General features: G+C 53.1%; 3 protein-coding genes across 7 annotated transcripts; 1 reads left to right on the top strand and 2 right to left on the bottom strand.

Moving 5' to 3' along the window:
- Positions 1 to 1,512: 1,512 nt before the first annotated feature.
- On the bottom strand, positions 1,513 to 10,746 carry NDRG2 (NDRG family member 2). 5 transcript variants are annotated; one of them, XM_078053433.1, is made up of 18 exons: positions 10,669 to 10,746; positions 10,055 to 10,097; positions 8,369 to 8,435; positions 7,565 to 7,645; positions 7,162 to 7,203; positions 6,772 to 6,877; positions 6,394 to 6,514; positions 6,148 to 6,210; positions 5,142 to 5,202; positions 4,847 to 4,933; positions 4,647 to 4,703; positions 4,361 to 4,464; positions 3,881 to 3,925; positions 3,538 to 3,589; positions 3,235 to 3,282; positions 2,949 to 2,984; positions 2,744 to 2,795; positions 1,513 to 2,502 (listed from the first exon to the last, which is right to left on the bottom strand). In XM_078053433.1, exons 4-18 carry the CDS (start codon positions 7,637 to 7,639, stop codon positions 2,336 to 2,338), a joined length of 1,116 nt encoding a protein of 371 aa, XP_077909559.1. In that variant the 5' UTR covers positions 7,640 to 7,645; positions 8,369 to 8,435; positions 10,055 to 10,097; positions 10,669 to 10,746; the 3' UTR covers positions 1,513 to 2,335. The 5 variants fall into 5 exon arrangements, with proteins under 5 accessions (XP_077909559.1, XP_035973856.1, XP_077909560.1 ...); XM_036117963.2 differs by lacking the exons at positions 10,055 to 10,097; positions 10,669 to 10,746 and adding an exon at positions 9,392 to 9,491; XM_078053434.1 differs by lacking the exons at positions 10,055 to 10,097; positions 10,669 to 10,746 and adding an exon at positions 8,572 to 8,617.
- A 3,950-nt stretch (positions 10,747 to 14,696) lies between these two features.
- Positions 14,697 to 16,255, top strand: TPPP2 (tubulin polymerization promoting protein family member 2). The gene is made up of 3 exons (XM_036117972.2): positions 14,697 to 14,902; positions 15,152 to 15,305; positions 16,067 to 16,255. The coding sequence occupies exons 1-3, from the start codon at positions 14,730 to 14,732 to the stop codon at positions 16,253 to 16,255; spliced, it is 516 nt and encodes a 171-aa protein (XP_035973865.1). The 5' UTR covers positions 14,697 to 14,729.
- A 762-nt stretch (positions 16,256 to 17,017) lies between these two features.
- On the bottom strand, positions 17,018 to 19,217 carry RNASE13 (ribonuclease A family member 13 (inactive)). The gene is made up of 2 exons (XM_036117974.2): positions 18,778 to 19,217; positions 17,018 to 18,495 (listed from the first exon to the last, which is right to left on the bottom strand). Exon 2 carries the CDS (start codon positions 18,485 to 18,487, stop codon positions 18,026 to 18,028), a length of 462 nt encoding a protein of 153 aa, XP_035973867.1. The 5' UTR covers positions 18,488 to 18,495; positions 18,778 to 19,217; the 3' UTR covers positions 17,018 to 18,025.
- Between the last annotated feature and the right edge of the window lie 2,449 nt (positions 19,218 to 21,666).

A 21,666-nucleotide genomic window follows, 5' to 3' on the forward strand; every position in this document is an offset into this window, starting at 1 on the left:
TCCCTCTTCCTGACTCTTGGGGTTCTTGTGCTGACACATCTATAAGAGACAGACACACAGTCACCACCCACTTCACACACCAGCTCCCGACAGATACACATACACACTCACACGTGTACGCATAAATATCATTCCCTCCCTCTTCTGAAGATTACCTTGCCAACAGTGTTCTCTGTGTAGGCAAATGTGCTGAGAAGACCTGCCTTCCCCTCCATAATGCACAACACCACCTCTGTTTGTTGTTTTTTTTTAAGTAGGCTCCATACCCAGCATGGGGCTTGAACTTGCAATCCCAAGATCAAAAGTCTCAAGCTCTGTGGACTGAACCAGCCAAGTGCCCCTCACAAGAACACCTCTTGCTGGTCAAGGCTGATGCTCGTTGGAGTTCTTTGCCTTTTCCTCATGTTTTGTTTACCTAGGAGCTAGTTGGTCCAGTGATTCCAATTATGCTATTTCTTTTCTTTAGGGTGGCATTTAAGCACTCTTTCCTGCCTGCCCTGCATGTGGTCACCCAACACCCTTGCCATCAATAACTAGCTCTAGAACTCTGCAAGTCACCTAATACCCCTGCCCCCTTCTGATCCTGGCCTACTGCATTTAAAATAGACTCAGTCCTATGAGAGTGATGAAATGCTCAAGAGTCAATAACATATTCCATGCCTCACTTCCATGTCAGTGTGTCAGCACCAGACATCAAGCCACATTGGTCCTCAGCTCAGTTTCATTGAGGAAAGCATGTCATTGTCTGGGGAGGTTCTATAAAGTAATCCAGCAAGTGACCTTGTAATATTCCATCCATGGTACTCTTATCAATAACAATCTAAAGTGCCTTCTCGTTTTTTACTTCTTGTGCCCCAAGAGCCCAAGAATCAGCCTGCAATAGCCACAGAGTATCTGAAGTCCTCTTGATGAGTATTGTGCATACTTGTTGAAAAGCTTCTCAGAGAACCACAAACATAGTCTAATGAACACCCTGAATTCTTGGATTCATGGGGGAGGAAGACCCCTTAGAGGAAATCCTCCTTTGTGCTGTTACTCTCCTGAAGGAGTCTTCAGATTGGGACCAACTATGAGCAACCCAACCTCTCTAGTCACCGTGTGAGGCCTGGTCTACTCATTGCAATGAACCATCTAAAATGGAATCTAGGTGCTCCCTAGGGAGGATTCTGCAGGAAGGTGATCACAAGATGTCCTTGGACACTTAAGTCAGCATTCTATACTTCCTTCTTAAGATCATGATGTTGGTGCCATCTCTGAAATCCTACGGCATTTCTCAAGGATCCATAACTAGTAAGGAAGTCTTGTAAGACCTAAGTAGCTCCTCTCTTCCCCAAACTTGGAAATACTATCAATATCAAGGACAATACCATCCTATTGGAATAGGGGCCCTTGACTATGTGGTCACATTCTGTGAAGTATCCAGGCCATATCTGAGAAGAGAATGTGAGCTGGATGGGGGAGGTTGGGAAAAGGGGCCCGATGCAGGCATACTCAGACAAAGAAGACTGGTGCTCAGTTCCTCTACAGTTTATTGTTACAGCAGAAGCTGTGGGACACAGGAAGGCACCCTCCACACATAACACAGTGTGGGCAGAGCCCCAAGATAGCCCTTCCCACCCCTATGCCAAGCCCCAAGCAGCCCTGCCCCAGCTTAGCTCCCTCCCCCTCCCACTCTAGACACACACTGTCTAGACAGCTACCAAAGTTAGTGCAGCCAATGGCCCCAGGCCCCTTCCTATTGCCCCAGCTCCAGTCCTTCCCTCGTACTTGTTCATTGCCCACCACTTCCCATTCCAACTTCCATTTCACACACCGGATGTTTCTATCCCACCCTGAGGACCACTAACCCACCAGCAAGCCTCCTCTGACACACATTCATTTAGGCCCATATTCTTCAGAGATCTGAAGGGTTAATGAAAAGCCATATCAGCTTTGGTGAATGGAGTCCCAGCCCCAAGTCCCCTACCCTTGCAATGGGATAAGTAGGGAGAGTCTGATGGAGGCACCATGGGGCAACTACAACAACCTCTTATCCCTTATCTATGGACACCTAGATTAGGGAGAGGGGACACAGGCCCTCTCCACCTTAACACCAAAATGAGGGAGAGGGATAATTCAGGGGTCTGGGTCCCTAAGAGATATTAGAACATCTCTCCCAGGATCTGAGGGGAATCACAGGTTAGAGGTCAAGGTTAGGGTTGCAATCAAAGATCAAGGTCATCTCCCCACATGATCTGCCCATCTTCCCTTCCTCTGGCCCAGTGCCCTATGCACCTCCCAGGTTAGTGCTGGGGGAGGTGAGGGCTGGGTCCTACACCAGGGCAACAAAGGTCATTCAACAGGAGACCTCCATGGTATGCCCCGGGGGCCCTGAAGGGAGAGTCCCAGACTCGCTGCTCTGGGACAGGGTGCGAGAGCGGGACCGGTTGCCATCAATGGACGCTGCACTGGTCAGGGAGGCTGTGCGTGATCGGGACAGGCGAGTCATGCAGGATGAGGCCACTGTGGAGACAGAAGCATAAGCAGGCAGGTAGAGAAGAGGTGGGAAAGAGAGGCTGGCAACTCCGAGTGGGGAGACGAGAGTGACAAATGGGGCTGGCGGCGGGGAGGGGGTCAGTGATTTGGCAGACGGTGGTAAGTCCCAGAACTAGCCTGAAATGGTTCCTCCCCCTCAGTGCCCATCCCTCCGACTGTGCAGCAATCTCTTGCTTGCTCTCATGATAGCCTCTGACCCCATACTCACTGTAGCCCATGCCTTGCAGGAAGTACTTGAAGGCCTCGGTCAGCTTGCCTGGCTGTGGAAGTAAGATGAGCAGAGGGGGACAGTGAGATGAGGTGCGAAGCTGAGCTGGAGCCCAAGGCCATGGCGGGTTGGGGGTGGGGTGAGAGGAAAAGTGTATAGTTCAGTGCCATTAATATCCCATTTCATAGAGGACAGTGGTACTCACCTGAGTCAGCTGGGGCTGACCTCCAGAGTCGGCCATCTGTCCAGGAGATGGAGACAGCCATCCAGAAGAAGTGATACAGATATAAATACAAGCAGCCACGCCAAGAGATAGGAAAGGGTCTCTCTTCCCTAGCTTCCCCACTCCAGGCCCTAAGGGTTTGTTTTCTTTATCCACCCCACTTCTTCCTATGCAGGACCTTGAAGGCCTAGAAGCTGAATCTAAAGAGGATCTATGGCTCCGGACAGGGGGCCAGGAGTCAGGCAGCGCCTGGAGTAGGGTTACTGACCTTGAGAAAAGAGGTCTGGGTGGGGTCCAGCTTTGAGTTACACTCCACCTGGTGTAAGCAGGAGGCTGAATGAATGACGTTATACTCCCTGCGACCTCTCCCCTCCAAGGGACCCAGGGACCCAGATCCCAGTTCCTTTCCCATCAGCCCCATACCCATTTCGTTCTTACCAGGAATCAACCTCTTAGGCCCCACGGTCGCTCTCCCAGTTCCAAACAGAGCTTGCCTCTTGGCAAGATACCCCTCTGACCACCACCCGAGGACTCCAACCCTCCTTCGCCCACCCCAAAATTCTCTACTGACCACTGCATCTTCATGGGGTGCTTGATCTCCTACCACCAGCATCACAGGGCACCTACAGGCACAGCGTCAGGGAGAAGACGGTGAGCCCCTGCTATTCTCCCACCAGCCTCCCAGAACAGCAGCTGGAAAATGTTCGCCTCCAAAGAGTAAACAGTCTTCTGAACCCCTTGACCCTTCCAGGACAACCCAAAAGGGGAAGACTAGAAGGTGGGATTTGCTTCATGGGATAGGGTGGGAGGTGACGAGAAAATTCCCTATTAAAAGACTTTCCTTCTTCTAAAGAATGTAAGCACCTAGGCAAGATCCAGGGAGAGAGGCAAAGCTTTAGCTCTTAAAGTCTTACTTGAGGGTCACAGCACCTCCACGCTCAAGGTTCAGGTCTCGGCGGCTAGAAAGGGGTTCAAAGAAGAGCAGGAATTTTAGGCAGGCCATGCTATCCATCCGGATGGAAGCCATCTCCTCCCTGAGGAAGCGGTCTTCCTCCCAAAAATTATAGTCAATTATTAATAATTAAAAGTGGGAACCAAAGGGGAAGGTGGCAGGCAGGCCTCAAATCCCTGTGGTCACTTGGACCCCAGGTCCCTGGCCGGAGGGCAGTGAAGGCGGAGGAAAGGAATCCAAAAACCCAAGGGAAGTAAACAAGAAAAAGGGGAACAGCTCCTTACAATTCATCCCACTGGGGATCTGGCCCGCAGCTGCCCCAGTTGCACACCAAACCCTGCCGTCCTTGCTCTGTGCGATTCCCAGACTTCCCTCTCCTCCTCGCCTCCCCGTGACCCACACCTTTCTCTCCCGTGTGCACGCACACACGCCACGCACTCACTTGTTGTAGCTGTTCCAGTACAGTTCAATGTTCTCCAGGTTGGGTGCGTGTGTAATGATATTTCTGTACTTTTGTATCAACTCCGAATTTCCAGACAGCTCCTCCTGAAGGAAAGCCAAGGGAGAGACAGGGTTGAGAAAAGAAGTCACCAATTACTGGATGAGAAGAAGCAAGCCTTCTTCCCTCCCCAGATCCCGTCCCATCTAAGGAAGTCACCCTAAGCATTCAAGCCCCTGCCGGCTCCTGCCGGTCCCCTCCACTTCTTCCACCTTCCACAACCACTTACCTGGCTGAAAAGATGTCCAAGGATCATCTCCGGAATGGAAGAGGTAAGACCTGTTAGCTATGAGAAAAGGACAGATGAGCAAGCTCAGGATACTATGAGGAGAAGAGACCCAGGCTAAAAAGTGACCCATCTTTCCTGTTCCGCTCCCCCTCCCAAGGGGGCCCCCCAACCTAGGCCTCAACACACAGGCCCCTCCGAACCTTGTGGGCTGCCCAATCCATCCAACCCTTGGCATTGGGATCAATGTTGATGAGGACAAGACCCTCGACCGTATCTGGGTGGGTAAGCTGAGGAGTAACAGAAGGAAGGGAAATCAGAGGCTGGGCAGGGTCTTATTCCCTTCCCGCTGAGCTCCAGCCAGTGGGGCTTGCCCCCCACCCTTATACCCAAGTCCTCCCCACAAACACACACTAGCAAACAATATTCTCCTACTCAGTCTGCCAGGGGCCTTAAGCCTGCCTTTCCCTTGTCTGGGTTTTTCTTTTAATCTCTTACAGCATATCGTGACAGGACATAGGCCCCAGCTCCGGCACCGACTCCAATGACCGCGGAGAAACTGTGAAAGAGACGCGTGTGTCTACTGGGCCCTGCTGTCCGAAACCTGGGCCCTTCCAAATCCTCCTCCTCCCTCCCACGGCCACATGCACAGAGGACAGAACGCAACCCTCCCTGGAGGGGTGCGAGAATGGAAGGTGCCGAGGAGCTAACCGTTGCCACTGGTAGCCAGTGTAGGTCCCCGAAATCTACTGCAGCTCTCTCTTGGGAAGCTAGTGTCTTGAAAGGAAACACCCATCCACCAACCAAACAGACACTGTTTTCCTACATAGCTCTGTGTCCATTTTCAAATCTCAGGAGCTAGTTCAACTTGTTCTGTTTTAGTTCCTGGTTCCTTGTGAGGAACCGGGAGGAAGGGAACTTGAAGCAAGATGGGGAAAAAAAAAAAGACACAACTTCAGTGAACAATAGGGAGAATGGGGGAAACAGAGCCAACAAGGTGAACCCGAGCTGCCCAGGGCCCGGGTGCCCAGGAAAAGCCGAGCCAGGGCCAGAGCCCGGGAGTCATCAGCTCGCAGCGTGCATACCACGGAGGCTCACCAGGCTTTCCCTTCCTCCTCCTGCTCTCCCTCACACCCGGGGCTCCCGGGCACCAGGTGTGTGTCTGGAGGAGGGGAAGTGGGAGGAAAAGAAACAAGTCTATCTGGCTCCTTGGGATTCTGTCACCTCTCCTCTTCCTCTCTACCTTCCAGATCCAAGAAGCAGGGCCACGCAGAGCCCGCTTCCTTTTCCTGCCTCTTTCCATCAGGACTACTCTGCTGACTCAAGTCCATTTCCAAACCTACCCCTCTTCTTCTCAACAGTCAGGTGGAGGCATGGAGGAGGAAGGATCTATCTAGGCCAGAGACCACAACTTGCCCAGGAACCCCGGGGGACACAGGAGTTCTAAGGGCCCCCTTGTGCCGGGCAGAGGACTTTGGTTTGGAGGGGTTCCCAGGCCTCTCACTTTAAGTACTGCAGGATGCAAGGGATCATGTCCGCAAGCTGGTCCAGAGATGGGTACTGGTATCTAGGACAGAGAAGAACGTTAAGGAAAACACCAAGCTGCCCCGGTGCTCCGCACTTCAGGGTGCCCTACCCACCCTCTACCAGAGTCTCCACTGTCCCCCCTTTCCTCCTCCCCTGGTCCACTCTTCCCTGCCCCTGCCCTGTGCCGCGAAGCCTCGTGAGGAGGGAGGGAGCTAATTCTCACCCCAAAGGGAACACAGGAGCCCCCTCTTCCATTCCAGGGGCATCCACATGAACCCGCACGAAGTTCTGAATGATTTCCTGCATATCCCCGAATTGAAACAGTGGCTGGAAGCAAGATTTATCTAAAGAGAATCCCCACCATCCCGACAGTAGAATCAGCCAGGGAAAAGCATCCCCAAGTCAGAACCCACCCTCTTTTTTTTTATTATGCCATAGTCAGACCAGGACAGAACTCCCCCTTGAAATGCCACATGGCTCCCTTCCTGCCCGTGCTGACCCTTCCTTCCCGCCCGTGCTGACCCTTCCCTTCCCTTGGGGTTTTACCCTTCCCACCAGCCTCTTCCCAGAAAGGAGTGGGAGGGGAAGCTCAGGTCCTTACAGTTGAGTCCCACATCGTGGTAGGTGAGTATCGCTGGACGTTTGGGTTTGGGGGTGCCATAGACAGTAAAAGTGACAGAGCCATAAGGTGTCTCCACAGAGTGAGTCTGCAGAAAAACAGGTCACCATCAGGGAGGAGTTAGGCTGAGAGGAAAAAGAGGCAGGGGAAGGACGCCCACAAAAGTCCCACAAAAGTCGGGGAGTTGGGGTGGGGAGGGGCAAAGAGAGGAGACGGAAACAAAGAATTAGAAAAGGAGAGATGGGGAAGGGAAAGGACTGGAATGGAAGGAAAGGGAGCAGAGAGAGGAGAAAGAGCCCGGTAGCAGCCCTCTCCTTACTGGGAGAGAGGAGAAGCCCTCCTCCCGCCCTGGGACTGCCCCCAAGTTGTTACCTGTCCCTGGTCCAGGAGGATTCGGGCAGCTAACTCAGCCTCCTGGAGAGACACACATACACACACACACACACACACACATACACACGAACACACAGAGACACACAGCCATGGAGAGTCACAGATGGAGAGACAGACACAGATAAAGAAAGGTAGGCAAAGAGACCAACCGAGACAAAAGACAGAAAGAGATGACAAAAAGAGACATGGAGGGGATGATGGTTAGTGCAGTGACAGGACAAAGGCCTGGACTCCCATTGTGGTCTATGGGGGAGAGACATAGGTATAGGTGGAGAAAACAGGGCTGTGGGTTAGAATGAGATTATGGGTTTGGGAAGGCAGGAGGCGAGGGGGATGCCTGCAGGTCTGGAATTCGGGCCTGGGAGTCAGGGGTACTAATAACCTTGGCCACCTCGGGCGTGTGCCCCGGCAACAGCGGCTTCTCCTCGGTGATCTGCACCTCCCGCAGCTCCGCCATGGTGGCCTGGCAGGATGAGGAAACACCTCGGCTGGGGAGGGGGCCTCCATGCCCGCCCAGCTCGTACACCTGGCCTCCTCTCTCAACCCGGGACAGTGCAGGGTGCAGAGGGCCCCAGAGCTGAAGACCACATCCGGACCCACACAGAGCCTCTCCTGCCCCCAGCTCCATGTCCAGGCCGCTGGGAAGGCGAGCTGGTGGCAGAGGACTCAGGATACCACTTCTCTTCCGACTGGCCATCCCCACGGCTGCCCCTCAACACCCACAGCTTCGGACCCCCCTCTCCTATCCTGGATGGAAATACCAGGGTGGGGCAGGAGTGCAGCTCTGGTTTCCCAGGCTATATTTAGGGGCCACCCCACACTCCCAGAGTTAGAAAGGGATGAAACTTGTGGCCCAGTGACTGGGTACTCCAAAGATACTGAGGGGCTGAGTAGTCAGAGTTCACAATTAACTGTGACCTTCAACTAAGCCTCAAGGTCAGCAGCTCAAATGGAAAGGGGCTAAAAATGACCCGAGTACCATGACCAAGAGGGGGAGAGGGAAACAAAAAGAACAAGGGGCACCCGTGTCCAACTGACCCAGTGCTTCCTTTCCTTCCTCCCAAGACTCTCCCTCCCGACTGTGAATAAATTAGCATACATTCAACTTTAGTGGGGCTGGTGAGGAGCAGAACACCTGTGCAGATCGGCAGTTAAGAGCCTGCAGCCTGGGGGTGGGGTCACTTACTGGGCTCCTATTGGCTGGATGCAGTGTGCTTAGGGGTCAGAGTTCTCTCTTCTCCTGGCTCTGGGGTCTGAGAAAACAAGGCAATGAGGTGAATGACATGGGAGACAGACGCTGGGTCTTTTAGGGGCAGAAAGCCTCAGCCAAGATCTAGACTACCTGGGTCACCAACCCTCCCCAGGTCACTAATCCTCCCTAATCTGTACCCCTGAGTCCAATGAACACGTCTTCTCTAGGCTTCAGCTAGAATCAATACAGGCTGGAGGGGCCTGCGGGGCAACATGGAGAGCAGGTATCATCAGTCCAGGCTCGGGGAGGAGAGAAGGAAGTGCTGATGTGGAGGAAAGAGCGTGGCTTGTGTCCGAACCTCTGGATTCTAGTCCCGGCTCTGCTGCTAAGGGTGTGACCTTGGCCCACTCAGTTACTTCCCTTGGCTTCGATTTCCTATTTGCAAACTAGAAGTGGGGACTAGGAGATCCTCAAGATTTTTGACAGCTCTCGAGTGAGATGAGGATAGCTGAGCATGACTGTGTCCCAGTTAAACGTTTTTAAAAACGCAATTTAAAAAGCCTCGTGCCATCGCGTCTCTCCTCCACCCAGTCTCGGTGTGGGTCCCGCGAGCGGAGAAGGGGAGGGAGGGCGGCCCCCACAGTCTCCTCCCAGCCTCCCCGACGACCCGCAAGGGCCGAGCGCCAGCTGGGAAGGGATGGGTAGGACGGCTGGGACCGACCGGGCCCGGCACCCGGGACCTGTCCCTACAAGTCCCAACGCTGTCCGTCCGCGTGGGGACCGACACCCTCGCGCGGCCGGCGAGGAGCGCCCTGGACCCTGGACACAACCTCGCGCACGCCCCAAACACGCCCTGCCGCTCGCGGATCCTCCGCCTTTGTGCGCCGCAGCCCAGCGCCCCCTCCTTGCGGGCCTCTTCCCGCGAGCGGTCAGCTCGGAGGGATTGGGATCCAACCGCCCACCGGCACGGCTGGCGCCATCCAGGCCCTGCGGCCCCTCGCCCGCCCCTCCCCCTACCTGCTGCCGCCGCGGCCGCTTCCACCTTCACTTGCCTTTGACTCTCCGGCCCGCCCGGCTTGGGCTCCCCACAGACCCGCCCCCGGCCCGCCCCAGCCCGCCCACGGGCCGACAGCTCCCTGCAGATCCGCCCCAGACCCCCCGTAAACACGCCTCCCCTCTACCCCGCCCCAGGCCGTCTGCCGCTCAGGGAGGGGCTGTGCTGGGGGCCCGAGGGGTACTCGAAGGGAAGCAAACTGCGGGGCGCCTCCTCGCTCCGCTCGCGCTCCCCACAACATCCCCCCCGCAACCGGGCTGTAGTGGGGGGTGCTGGGATCCCTTAGTCCTGCGGGGGATCCCCACGCCCGCCCTCAACACCGCCCCCACCCGTGACCTGGATCTGCCTATCGCACTGTGGTTCCTTCCTTCGCCCCCAGACTCAGTAGTGGGGACGAGTAATGGGGAGACGAACCCAGGGTGCTGACACCCCATGATTTCGACTGGGCTCGCGGGTAAACACAGCTAGGTTGAGGAAGGAGGAGGTGGGCGGGGATCGCCGCTGAGGAGGCGAGGGTCTCGCCGGCTGGGAGGGGCAGGTGTGCCAGCACCAAAGGAGCGGGGCAGGGGTGGGGGACCGTCGGGGGCGCAGGAGTTTCAACTTCGGGGTGCCCAGGGTCCTGGTACCTCCTCTCTCTGCTGCGTCCCGACGCCTGCTCTCGGCTGCTCCCTGAGAAGTTGGAAAACAAGGCGGGAGGGGGGGCGGGGAATGCGGGGGGCCGCTATAAATAGAGGGAGATCGCAGGAGAGCGGGGGGGAGAGGATGGCCGACGGGGACTCCCGGGTCAAGGCCCCCGGGGGGGGCGGAGGAGGGGCCAGGGACCCCCAGGGGCTCTGACTCTAGGGTAAACAGGCGCGGGGCGGAGTTAACTCTGCGGGGGTGGAGTGGGGGCTTGGGGAGGACGCTGTGTCCCGGGCTGCAACCCAAGAGACCCTGTGGCTTCGGCGCTAACCCCTCCTAGTCCGGCCCAGAGAAGGAGGGTGAGACCAGCTCTGCCCGGCTGAATCTCAGTGCCCAGGCGGTGGTTTCATCAGGGACTGCTGCGTGTCCCTCTCAGGGCCTGGGGTGGGTTTGCCGTCCTAGACTCCTCACTCACCCTGTCCTACCCCCCCCCCGGTAGATGCACCCTCCCTGTGCCCCTAGAGGAAGCCCGCCTGGAATGGGATAGTTGGGGGGGGGGTTCCCGTGGGGTTCCGAAGTTGTCTTAGGCACAAGGAAACCAGATTGAATTTCTCCCCACCTGCACCCTTCCAGCGCCGCCTCCCCACCAGGGTCCTCACTCCATCTTCCTTCAGCCTGGTTCCTGGGTTACCGTTTCGGGGGCTGGGCGGCAGGCCAGTTCGGAACAATGGCCAATGGAACTGGAGCTGCCAGCGGCAACAGCAGCACAGACTGCCCCCCCCAAGACCCCCAAATAGCCCTCCCCCCTCCTGCCTGGGAACCACCCCCCACCACCACCCTCACCACCCACAACCCCCTCCCATCCAAGGAACATCAATGCCCCTTTCATCCCCACTTGGCAGGGTCTATTGGAAAGAAGGAGGGGCCAAGAGGGAGGAGGGGACCCAGAGTAGGAGAACTGGTCAGGATTAAACCTGGCTTTCAACAGCCTCACATCTAAAGGACCCCCGTACCTTCGCCCAATTTGGAGCACCGAAGTTTTCCTCAGTTCCCTTCCCCCACTCTCTTCATAACTGTTTCCCTCAGAAACTGGCCCAGAAGCTGGGCACCCTGGCAGCTTGCCTAGTCCCCTCTCCCCTCTGGATGCCAGTTTAACACTCTGCTGGACGAGGAGAAGCCTGCCGGCATGCTTTCATCTAGGATCATAGATGCTGTGTAGGACAGGAGAGAGATCTCACCAGCCCTCCTGGAGCTGGGGAAGGAAGAACGCCCAGAGCAAGAGTTTCTGCCTTGCCTGCCTGCCGCAATCTCTGATGTGTCTAAAGTAGTCTTACTTGGAGTGGGGGAGGGAGGGACCTGGAGGTTCCAGCATCTAAATTCGTCTCTGGGTCAGGATGACTCAGGGGGAACCTGATAAGGGGCCTAGGCAGGGGCGTGTGGCGGGCAGGAGGTGGGAAATTTCCATTGGGATCTGTTTGCTTCGGCGGCTTAGGGGTCTCAGCCTCCCAGAGGCAGAAATGAGGCAGAAGCCCTGAGGTAGGGCTCTCCGTCAGGGAGGTCCCAAGCGCAGCCCAGCTGTAAGTGACCCAACCAGGGTAATCTCTGTCTAACTTCCTTCCCTTGGGCCAGAAGCGGCTTCAAACTATACCTTCAATGAAGCAACAGTTTTAAGTACCTACTGTGTGCGAGCCACTGTATGCATGCAATTCAAAGAAGTGTGACGGGTAGTCCTACCCTCTCTAGAAGCTTGTGGTGGAGTAGGTGGGAGAAGTAATATAGAAGAAGTTAAGAAAAATGATGCTTATACAAGATTGGGCAATAAATCCTATGGCAATCATTTCGCACCCTTCTCATGTGGGAGATCAGAGTTCTCCATTCCCACTTCATGGTTTTAGTATCTTCTGATGGAGACAAACCATGAATTCAGCAATACTTTTGAATGAGTTTGTAGAGAATTCTTTTTTTTTTTTAAGATTTTATTTTTAAGTAATCTCTACACCCAACGTGCAGCTCGAACTTAAACCCCAAGATCAAGAGCCACATTCTCTACTGACCAAGCCAGCTAGGCACCCCAGTTTATATAGAATTCTGATAATCATAACACCTATGTATTTTAGTAATACGTGTGCAAAGCATATTATTTTAGTTGATGATCAGTGTTCTGTGTACATAGAGATTCCAGGGGCCCTTGTAATAATTCAGAAATCCTCTCCCAGGAGACTACAGCCTACAGACTAGGAACCATTATCTTGGTATAATTCAGAGGAGGAAAAGGGTTTTGTTTCTACAATGTACCACCCTGTGAGGAGTACAACCACAGTGTATTTGAGTGGGAGAGAGGAACATTCTATCCAGGAAGAAAGAGAGCATGAGGGAAAGTTTGAGGGCAGAAATAGCTGCTATGTGCAAGGTACTTCCCATGTATTATCCCGTAATACTGTTATTGTCCTCACAGTACAGATGAGGGACTCAAGGAAGCTCAGAGATTTCTTAAATAGAAGCTTTAGTCACTTGCCCAAAGCCAACCAACTAGTGCTGTAAATAACAAATCCAGGACTCAAATCCCCACCCAGATTCATTCCTCTCCATGGCTACGCTCTTGCCACTATGAGGTAGCCTATCAAGCCATATGGTTCCAGATGAAGAATAACACTGATGAGAACTGGGTGTGTTTGGTAAAAGTGTGGGCCTAGTGTGAATGTCCTTGAATGACAGGCAACGAGTCTTGGTACTGAAGATACTTACAGCGTTCTTGAGCAGGATTTTTTTTTTAAACATTTTTTTTATTTATTTTATTTTTTTATCTTTTTATTTTTTATTTTTATTTTTTTAAGATTTTATTTATTTATTTCACAGAGAGATAGGGACAGCAGGAACACAAGCAGGGGGAGTGGGAGAGGGAGAAGCAGGCTTCCCATCGAGCAGGGAGCCCGATGTGGGGCTCAATCCCAGGACCCTGGGATCATGACCTGAGCCGAAGGCAGACGCTTAACGACTGAGCCACCCAGGCGCCCTTAAACATTTTTTTTTAAGATTTTATTTATTTGACAGAGAGAGAGAGAGCACAAGTGGGCAGAGAGGCAGGCAGAGGGAAAGGGAGAAGCAGGCTCTCCTCTGAGCAGGGAGCCCGACATGGGCCTCGATCCCAGGACCCCGTGGGATCATGACCTGAGCCGAAGGCAGACGCTCAACCGACTGAGCCACCCAGGCGCCCCTTGAGCAGGATTAATGGATAAAAAATAGTTTTGTGAAAATTAATCTGATGGGTGGGTGATAAAGATGGATTATGGGGGGAGCATTCCATTTAGGAGAGAGATTCTTTCGTTCGTTCTTTCTTTTAAAGATTTATTTATTTTAGGGGGAGGGGCAGACGGAGAGAGAATCTTCAGCAGACTCCCCACAGAGTGAGGGGCCCGACGACAGGCAGGCTCAATCCCACCCACAACCCTGAGATCAGGACCTGACCTGGTATCAAAAGTCAGACACTCAAATCAACTGACTGAGCTATCCAGGTGCGCCTAGGAGAGAGATCCTTTAGAAGCCAGGAAAATCAGCTAGATAGGAGATGACAAGGACTTGACTAAGTGTGGGAGCAATAGGAATGGAAAGAAAGGGTTTGTTAGACAAGGAAGTGACATTCATAGGAATTGGTGACTGATTAGAAGGGAAGGGGAGGGAAGTCACCAACCTAGTTGCCCTGTTTTAGAATCCCTGAAGTTCATCCATCTATATGGCTTCTGACCAGAGAACAGGCCAAAGAGAAACCCCTAAGGAACATCCCTGACCTGCACAGAAACTTACATGGAAGATTTTCAGAGTCTGAGACTCACCCTCACCCTGACCTCGCTCACCTTGACCCACCCAGATCTGTTATACTCCAAGGCCTGTGCTCTTTCCATGTTGGGCCCAACATTGGAAACCATTTACAGTTCTCACTGAGGTTGGTCTGCCAAAGCCACTGGGATTCTCCATGTCGGTCACTATCTTGGGCTTGAGACTAAAAAGGAGGGCACTGTTGGGCTGATGCCAGACTGTTTTCATTAACTCCTTCCCTGGGCTCCTCTCAGCTTTTTGGGGCAGAGCATAAACCAATTTGACCAGGACCCAGAAGACTGGGTCAGGCTGGGCTGGAATGATGAGGGAGAGCTTGATCAACTGGAGAGATCAGAAGGTTGGCAACTTGCTCAATGTAGCATGCAAAGTGGGGAAGTGAAAGGACTCCACTCCCAAGACTAGGGTTGTAGCTGGGGCTGGAGGTGATGTCACATAAACACTGCTGAGGTCATAGAAGCTTCCCTCTCCTCCCCTGTCTGTTTCCCTATTGCCACACAGTCTCTCCGCTCAGCTGGCTCCCACATACCTGCACACACATAAACAAAGGCTGGGAAGGGTCAGACACCATTCGGGTACTCTTAGGTGCACAAAAGTGGTGGGGAAGTGGGTGGTAGTGTGATTATTCAGTATGTAGGATCCACGCTAGTACCCCAATGCTGGAAACAGTAGGTGGGATGGGAGTGAGGGGGAAAAGGAAAGAGAGGGACAGGGAAGAGGGGCTTTGTTCCTATTACTGATCCTGATTTTATCTTAACCCCCATCCTTATTACTCCTCAGTCCTCCCGTCCCCTCCTCCTTCACCCCCAAGTCTCCCCCCCTGCTGTCCTCCCCTACCTCCAGTTGATCATGGCATCAGAAGCAGGGAAAACTTTCCAGCGGTTTGCTGTCTTTGGAGAATCATCGAGCAGTGGCACTGAAATGAACAACAAAAACTTCTCCAAGCTATGCAAAGACTGTGGCATCATGGATGGCAAGACAGTCACCTCCACTGATGTGGACATCGTATTCAGCAAAGTCAAGTAAGGGACCAGAGATGGGAGGTAGGGATGGTGAGTAGAACCAACAAGGCAGTGGGACATGGAAGGGTACATGGAGCAGAACATGCGTAACGGATCTACTGAGCACCTGCCAGGTCCTTGGCCCTGTGCTATTCCCTGTCCTCAGGACACTCAGTGTCAAGAGGCCAAATCCGAGTGAGGGGAAGGTTGGACCTTGGAAGGTGATGAGTTCATGTTCCAGAGTTTTTGGATTTCTGTCTGACTGACCAGGGCCAAGAATGCCCGAACCATCACATTTCAACAGTTCCAGGAGGCAATGAAGGAACTGGGCCAGAAACGATTCAAGGACAAGAACCCAGATGAAGCTCTGGAGAACATTTATAAACTCATGGAAGGCAAGGATCCAGCTACCACTGGTGTTACCGTGAGTGACATGCTTCATCCCTCACCCTTGACCTGACTTCCTCAGATCCCTGCTGCTCCTATCTCCCCTCCCACCTTCCACTGTCCCTCACCTCTGCCATTAGTAATACTGTAACACAAGGCAGAAAGCCTCCGGTGCCCTGTTGGTATTGGAACAGACTTTAGAGATCACCTAGTAATTTCAGAGATGAGGAACTTGTGGCCCAGAGAGGGGTCCACATCTATTTTAATAGCAAAATTTAGACTTATTCCCAAGTGTCCAGATAGCTTTGGGTGGGGAACGCTGAGTGCAGAGGACTTGGTACCTGATTCCCACTCCTCTTCCTGATCTTCTGTAAAGTGTAATCTCTGACCTCCTGCCTCTCACCTTCCATCTGTTCCCTATTTTTCCCCTCTCTATTTTAAGTTCCCTCTACTCTAGGTTTCAAATAGGGCCCTCCCAGTAGGAGGGACCTTGCATATTGGGTCTGGGGTTGAAGTCCTCTGGCTGCAGCCTGGTCACAATAACTCCCTTGGAAATAGAAAAATCCACACACACTCCCATGCATTCCCATACACCAAACATACATCAGCTCTCAGGAGTGGATGGCTTTTGCCACAGTTCCCGCCCATGGCTGCATCTGGGCCCTAGAGAAAGCAGCCCCATGCCAATGGTAGAACAGAGCACAGCGTACTAGCAGAATCAGAGGCCATCTTTAGAGAAGGGGTGTGACAGCAAAGGGGAAGAGAGAGGGATCAGACCCGTCCTCCTCTGGCTTGCAGAAAGCAACGACAGTGGGTGGGGTGAGCCGGCTGACGGACACCAGCAAGTACACGGGCACGCACAAGGAGCGCTTTGATGAGAGTGGCAAGGGCAAAGGCATCGCAGGACGGGAAGAGACGACTGACAACTCAGGCTATGTGAGTGGCTACAAGGGTGCTGGCACCTATGACAAGAAGAGCAGCAAATAAGAAGTAGCCTCAACAACTAGGGTCAATTAGTCCTCAGCCTGGCATCGTAAACACCAGGGAGCATAGGGAACAATAAACATCTGTGTGTACAGCAGCCAATGAGCCCTGTCTTCCGTCAGGATGAGGGATAGATGGGCCCACCAGTGCAGAGAGAAGAGAGAGCCCGAGGAGTCAGGGTTTCCAGTTCCGCACCCTTTCTCTACTTAGCCTCATGCCTCCCAGCCAGAAGTTAGCATTCCCTTCAACAACTGGTTCTAAGAACAGAGCTGAGGAATATATTTGGGGGTAAGAGACAAACCAGATGTGGAGGCGAAAGTATTGCTCCTTTGCATTCATACGTTGCTGGTATCCACCAATCTTATCTCCCAGAGGAGAGTAGCAATTCCTGATTTGACATAGTATGACCCAGACACCACCAACTAGATGCTTCCCTGTCCCTCTACCTTCCTCATCTGTTGTAGTCCAGGTTTTGTTGGAGAAATAGAAACCAGCTAGAATGGGCCAAAGACTTACTCGGCTTGACTCCTATTACGAGTTTGTGCTCAAGCTGGGGGAGGGGGGGAGAGGATCCATTTTTAACACCCAGCCCAGAACTGAGTTTTACCCCACCCCACCTCCATCATGGTACACATGGAACAGAAGATCCCCCTCACTGCTAAGGGTAGCCCAGGAAGACAGCCAGAGATGGGTGGCCTCCAGGACTCTAAGAGTAGGAGTTCTGGTGCGCTGAGGAAAAAGGAATGAAATGAGAACTGATTCGGATGTGTTTTTATATTTTTATTTTGAAATGACTATAGTGTCACAGGAAGATGCAAAAATAGTACAGAGAGGTCCCACATACCCTTCACCCCAGTTTCACCCAGTGGTTATATCTTACATCACTCAGATGTGGTTTTAAAACCTTCTGTGACTACAGCCAGGCTCACCTCAGCCCTGTCCTGTCAGCAGGAGATCTTGGAGTTTGGGGGGTGTCAGGAGGAGCTTTGGGAAGGAAAGGGATGCAGTAATCTTGGAGGGAACAGGTCAGAGAAGGTAACTCGAAACTCCAATGAGCCACAATGAGAAGGATGGAAGGAAAAAGGGTCAGAGAAAGGAAGACAGGGTGACTACAGGAGGTTGGGAATGTCAGGGAGTGACTACCCTGGGCTCTGTGGTAGAGAAGAAAGGAAAGAACAGGTGATGTGGAGAGAAGATCAGTGATTTCACAGAGAGGAGCAGATGGGGAACTGAGGGGGTTTCTGGAGAAGTGAGGCTAGAATGAGTCTAAGGGTCTCAGGGAGGTCCCTGTAGCTAGAGGTACCTACTGCGAAGGTGAGTGAGTGGAGAGTCCTAAGGGAGATGGGGAAGGCTGAGAAGAGAAGGGTGTTGGGGATGGGGAGTTGAGATATGGAGCTGGGTGCTGGTTGCCATGGTGTGAGCTGAGGCTCTGGGCCTCCATCCAGGAATCAGGATCTGGCCCAGTGGATGGACAGTCACTGCCAACTGGACACAGTCAGCTTCTTGGGTGGGTAAGACTGTCTGTGGGAGAGGGAGGATGGTAGGGGAAGAAAGGAGGTAAACAAGTTGGAAAGAGGCTACAAGGCAGTATGACTTTGCATGGTGACTGAAGCTCGAGACATTTGTCCTACCTCCCTGGTCTCTTGGGAGGGGATCCTGCCTGCCTTTGAAGTCAGGGAGGAAGCCTTACACCAGGGATCAGAGGTTTGGGAATAGGGACAGGCTGGTGTGTGGTGGCAGTAGGGGCCAGTTCAGAATGAAAGCCTGCCTTTCCTAGTAGAGGCCGATGATTCCTATCGGTTCAGCATCATGCTTTCCAGAACAGAGCAGGTAGAGCCTTTGGTTGGTTAGGGTGTCATTGTAGTGGCAGCTCGTAGGCGGCTGTCTAGGGGCCAGAGAGCAGATCGTGACAGGGAAGGAGTCCTCTGTGAGTGTACAGTATTCATTGTAATTCTCACAGAAGCTATCGCTGTACTTGCAGAACCTCTTGATCTCTCTCCAGGGGGCATGCACCATATAATGGATTTGGGGGCAATACCAGCTCTGTTTTCTGCCCCGCACATAGGCCATGAGACCATTACAATAGCCCTGGAAACCCTTTGGGTAGCTAACCCGCGGATAGTCGATGTGTAATATGCGGAAGTTCTTGATGGCAATCTGCACCTTGATGTCCACAACCAGAGTTGGCCCTAGAACAAGCTGGAGAAACAGGAGCCAGGCCACAGCTGGTGCCATTCTTCCTGCTGGGAGAGTTAAGTGGTTGGAGGCAGAGGTGGGTCTAGAGTGGCTGTCTGCCCCTTCCCAGAGCCTCCAGCATTCCCCCAGCCTTCGCCATGGGCCTTCCCCTATACCCTAAGAGCTGGACTCTATTTCAGAGATAATCTAACCCAGGTCCTCATGTCCCAGAAAGAGGAGACACTTGCCCAAAGTCACTCAGCTGGCCGGCCACCTTCAGCCACTCCCCCCACTCCTTTGGTCCACCCGGGGGTCTCAGCTTCACCCAGTCTGTGAACTGTAACACTTACAGAATAAGAGGTCCAACTGGTCCTTGGGTGAGGGACTCTTCCCGATTATCCCCGGCTCTGGTCAACCTTTTTGGTAAAAAATGCAAAGGGGACAGAAGGAACAGGCTGAACTACGATTGTCTGACTGCTGTGGAGAAAGGACGGGGGCTGGAAGACAAGCGGGGCCCGGAGCAGGGGCAGGAATTCTTGCCTGAGGCCAAAGACAGCCCAAAGGTGAGAAGAGGCTAGAGAGCTCTCTGGACAAAGACCAGTCTGGGAGGAGGGAGTGTCCCCTGAGTTTGAGGAGCCTCCGTGCTGAGGGGGTTGGATGGGTGGGAGGATAGAGACATTGCTGTCTGGTCTCCTCCTTTCTGCTGTCATCAGAACACTTAGTTCCAGCCCCTTGCCAGAAGGCTCGAAGTTCTTAGGTTTTCTTTGATGTTTTCTCTGGTCCGTAGGCTGTGCTCCTGTGGAAAGGTGAGAAGGAAAGTTCTGTCATGTTTCTGAGGGACAAAGTGCTGCTTAGTCCTGACCCTCAGAGAACAAAGGGTCTGCTGCTCACCCACTCGCCCCGGAGGCCACACGCGCACGCACACAAGGGCCTCCCACTGAGTGCTGGGTCGAGAACCAGAGACCTCAGCGTGGACCCCCACAGTCCCCATCATCACCTCCATGCCGGTCCCAATCACACTATCAACCGACTCCCTCACCTCCGACCTCGGGCCCTATCAGAGTCCGAGCACTCCCGGAAACCTCCAGATCGTCAGGTGGGATTAGGCAGCAGAGCCGGGACGTGAGGAAGTGTGGGCCCGTGAGTGCAGAGGATCAGATTCTTACTGTGGTTTGCCATGTGGGGAAGGGCCGGACTCCTAACTCTCTTCGTCAACACCTGCTGCTTCATGAGAACTAGAGAGCCTGCCAGACGCAGCCCTTGACCTCCACAGGCCTCACGGCCCGGCCTCCCTGCAGGGTGTTGTCCGGGTGGTGGGCTTCCTCGTAGGACAGCCTACTCCATCCGTGTCCTGGAGAATGGGAGCCAGGAGTCAGAACACAGAGCCCCGAGGGTTCCAAGGCCAATGTGTAGTCTGGGGGTGGTGCAGAGTACTGGAGGCATTGGGGGTACTGGCGTGGCTCTTCCTGCCGGTATGAACTGGCGTCCAACACTGAACCCATCCTCCCCACAACTTGCTTCTCCCCCTGTGTTGTCTGTCTGCTGGTTCCTCAGTTACCTATGCAAGAAATCTGTGATCCCAGGCCCTCCCCGCTCCCTAACCCCACCGTGGGGAGGCAGCGGCTGCAAGGTGGTTAAGAGCAAGGCTTTTGAGTCAAATAGACCAGAAATCCTGGCTGAATCCTGGCTCTGCTGTTTACAGGCTGTGTATCACCAATCTAAGTTTGCTAAAAACACACTAAGTTGCAATTTCTTCATCTAGTAATGGGGGTAATCTTTTATACCTCATGGCACTATGAGAATTCATTACGATGTATATCAAGAGCTTTTAGCCCAGTGCTTGGCACCTGGTGAGTACTTAATATGAGCATGAGTCCATTAGTCACACAGCCCTGACACCTAAGACTGTTCCTGAAGCTGTCCCTTCCGTCCCTGTCTCTTCCCCTGCTCAGGCTCTCCCCTCTTTGGGACACCACATGCTCTCCAACTCCAGTAAGGCTCTACACCTCGCAGGACAGAAGACTCTCCATGACCTGACCCCCGCCATGTCTCCAACTGCATCTCCATCCATGCCTGTTTCCCCCTTTGTGCTACCCTCCACCTCCTCAACCTGGCTCATGCCACCTCCTTTACCCAGGATGTTGTTCCTCACCTCCTTCCACTCTTACCCCCATGACCTCCACTGAGCTAGCTCATGTGAAGTCTCAATCCAGAAATCCTGTTTAAGAAGGCTCTGCTTGGAAGACCACCCCCAGGGAAGTGTGCACAGCCAAGCAAGTGAAGGTGAAGCCCACACAGGCCGGTGGCTCATCTGTATCCTTCAGGCTGGGTCTATAGGCCAATACTGAGTGGGAGACTTGCAGGGAGGTGCCTAAGCCTGGTTGACTCAAGTGTTGGTTTTGAGGAAGTCGGCTGTTGTCCCCACCTCAAAGCATGCCTCTTCTTCCCTATTTGCTCAAGGCTGCAGCTTCTCTGAGAAGAGGTAGGGGCTTTTCATGAAAGGCTCCTGGTCTTCCTTTTCCTTCATTCAATGCCCACCTACCACCTCTCCGCTCTGCACACACAGTTACAGAAATGAAACAGCGCCTGATAGAGGAAAGAGTTCAGGACTTGATATCAGATAACCTACTGAATTTCTGCTTCCTCATCTATAAAATGGGATGAATACCTTCCTTACCTCATGAGGCTGCAAGAAGAAAGTGAGATGGTCAGTATGAACGTGAATTTCAACCATCACACGGTGTATAAACAACGTATAACTAGGTTCTACACCAACTCGCTTTTTTCCCCAACTCAACATCAGCAAAGCCTCTTTTATTTCCCAGATGATCCAAGTGACGTCCCCCATCCCTGCTCTGCCAACGTAGAGCCCCCTCTGACACCTGACTTAAAATTCATCTTCATGAAGCTTTCTATTATTAGCCATGCCCTGTGTCGATTACCTTAAAATTTTTTTTTTAATTTATTTTTTTAAAGTTGTTAAATACCGTCTGAAAAGCACTAGGACAAATGTTGGGGGCAGTATAAAGGTAAATAAAACAGCTCCAGCCCAGATTACATGTATAATTCAGCAAGAAAGACACACGTATAAGCATGTTACAAAGGCCTGAGCACAGGACCAGGAAAGGTGCTGAGTGTGCGATGGACCTTCGGGTTCCAGACTGCAATTCTAGTGGCCCGGTCTTTAAAATCCTATCTTCAAGGTGCTGATCCACAGCATTGCTGCTTCCACGCTGACA

This window comes from Halichoerus grypus, chromosome 8 (genome assembly GCF_964656455.1).
Source record: "Halichoerus grypus chromosome 8, mHalGry1.hap1.1, whole genome shotgun sequence".
In the NCBI taxonomy this organism is placed as follows: Eukaryota; Metazoa; Chordata; class Mammalia; order Carnivora; family Phocidae; genus Halichoerus; species Halichoerus grypus.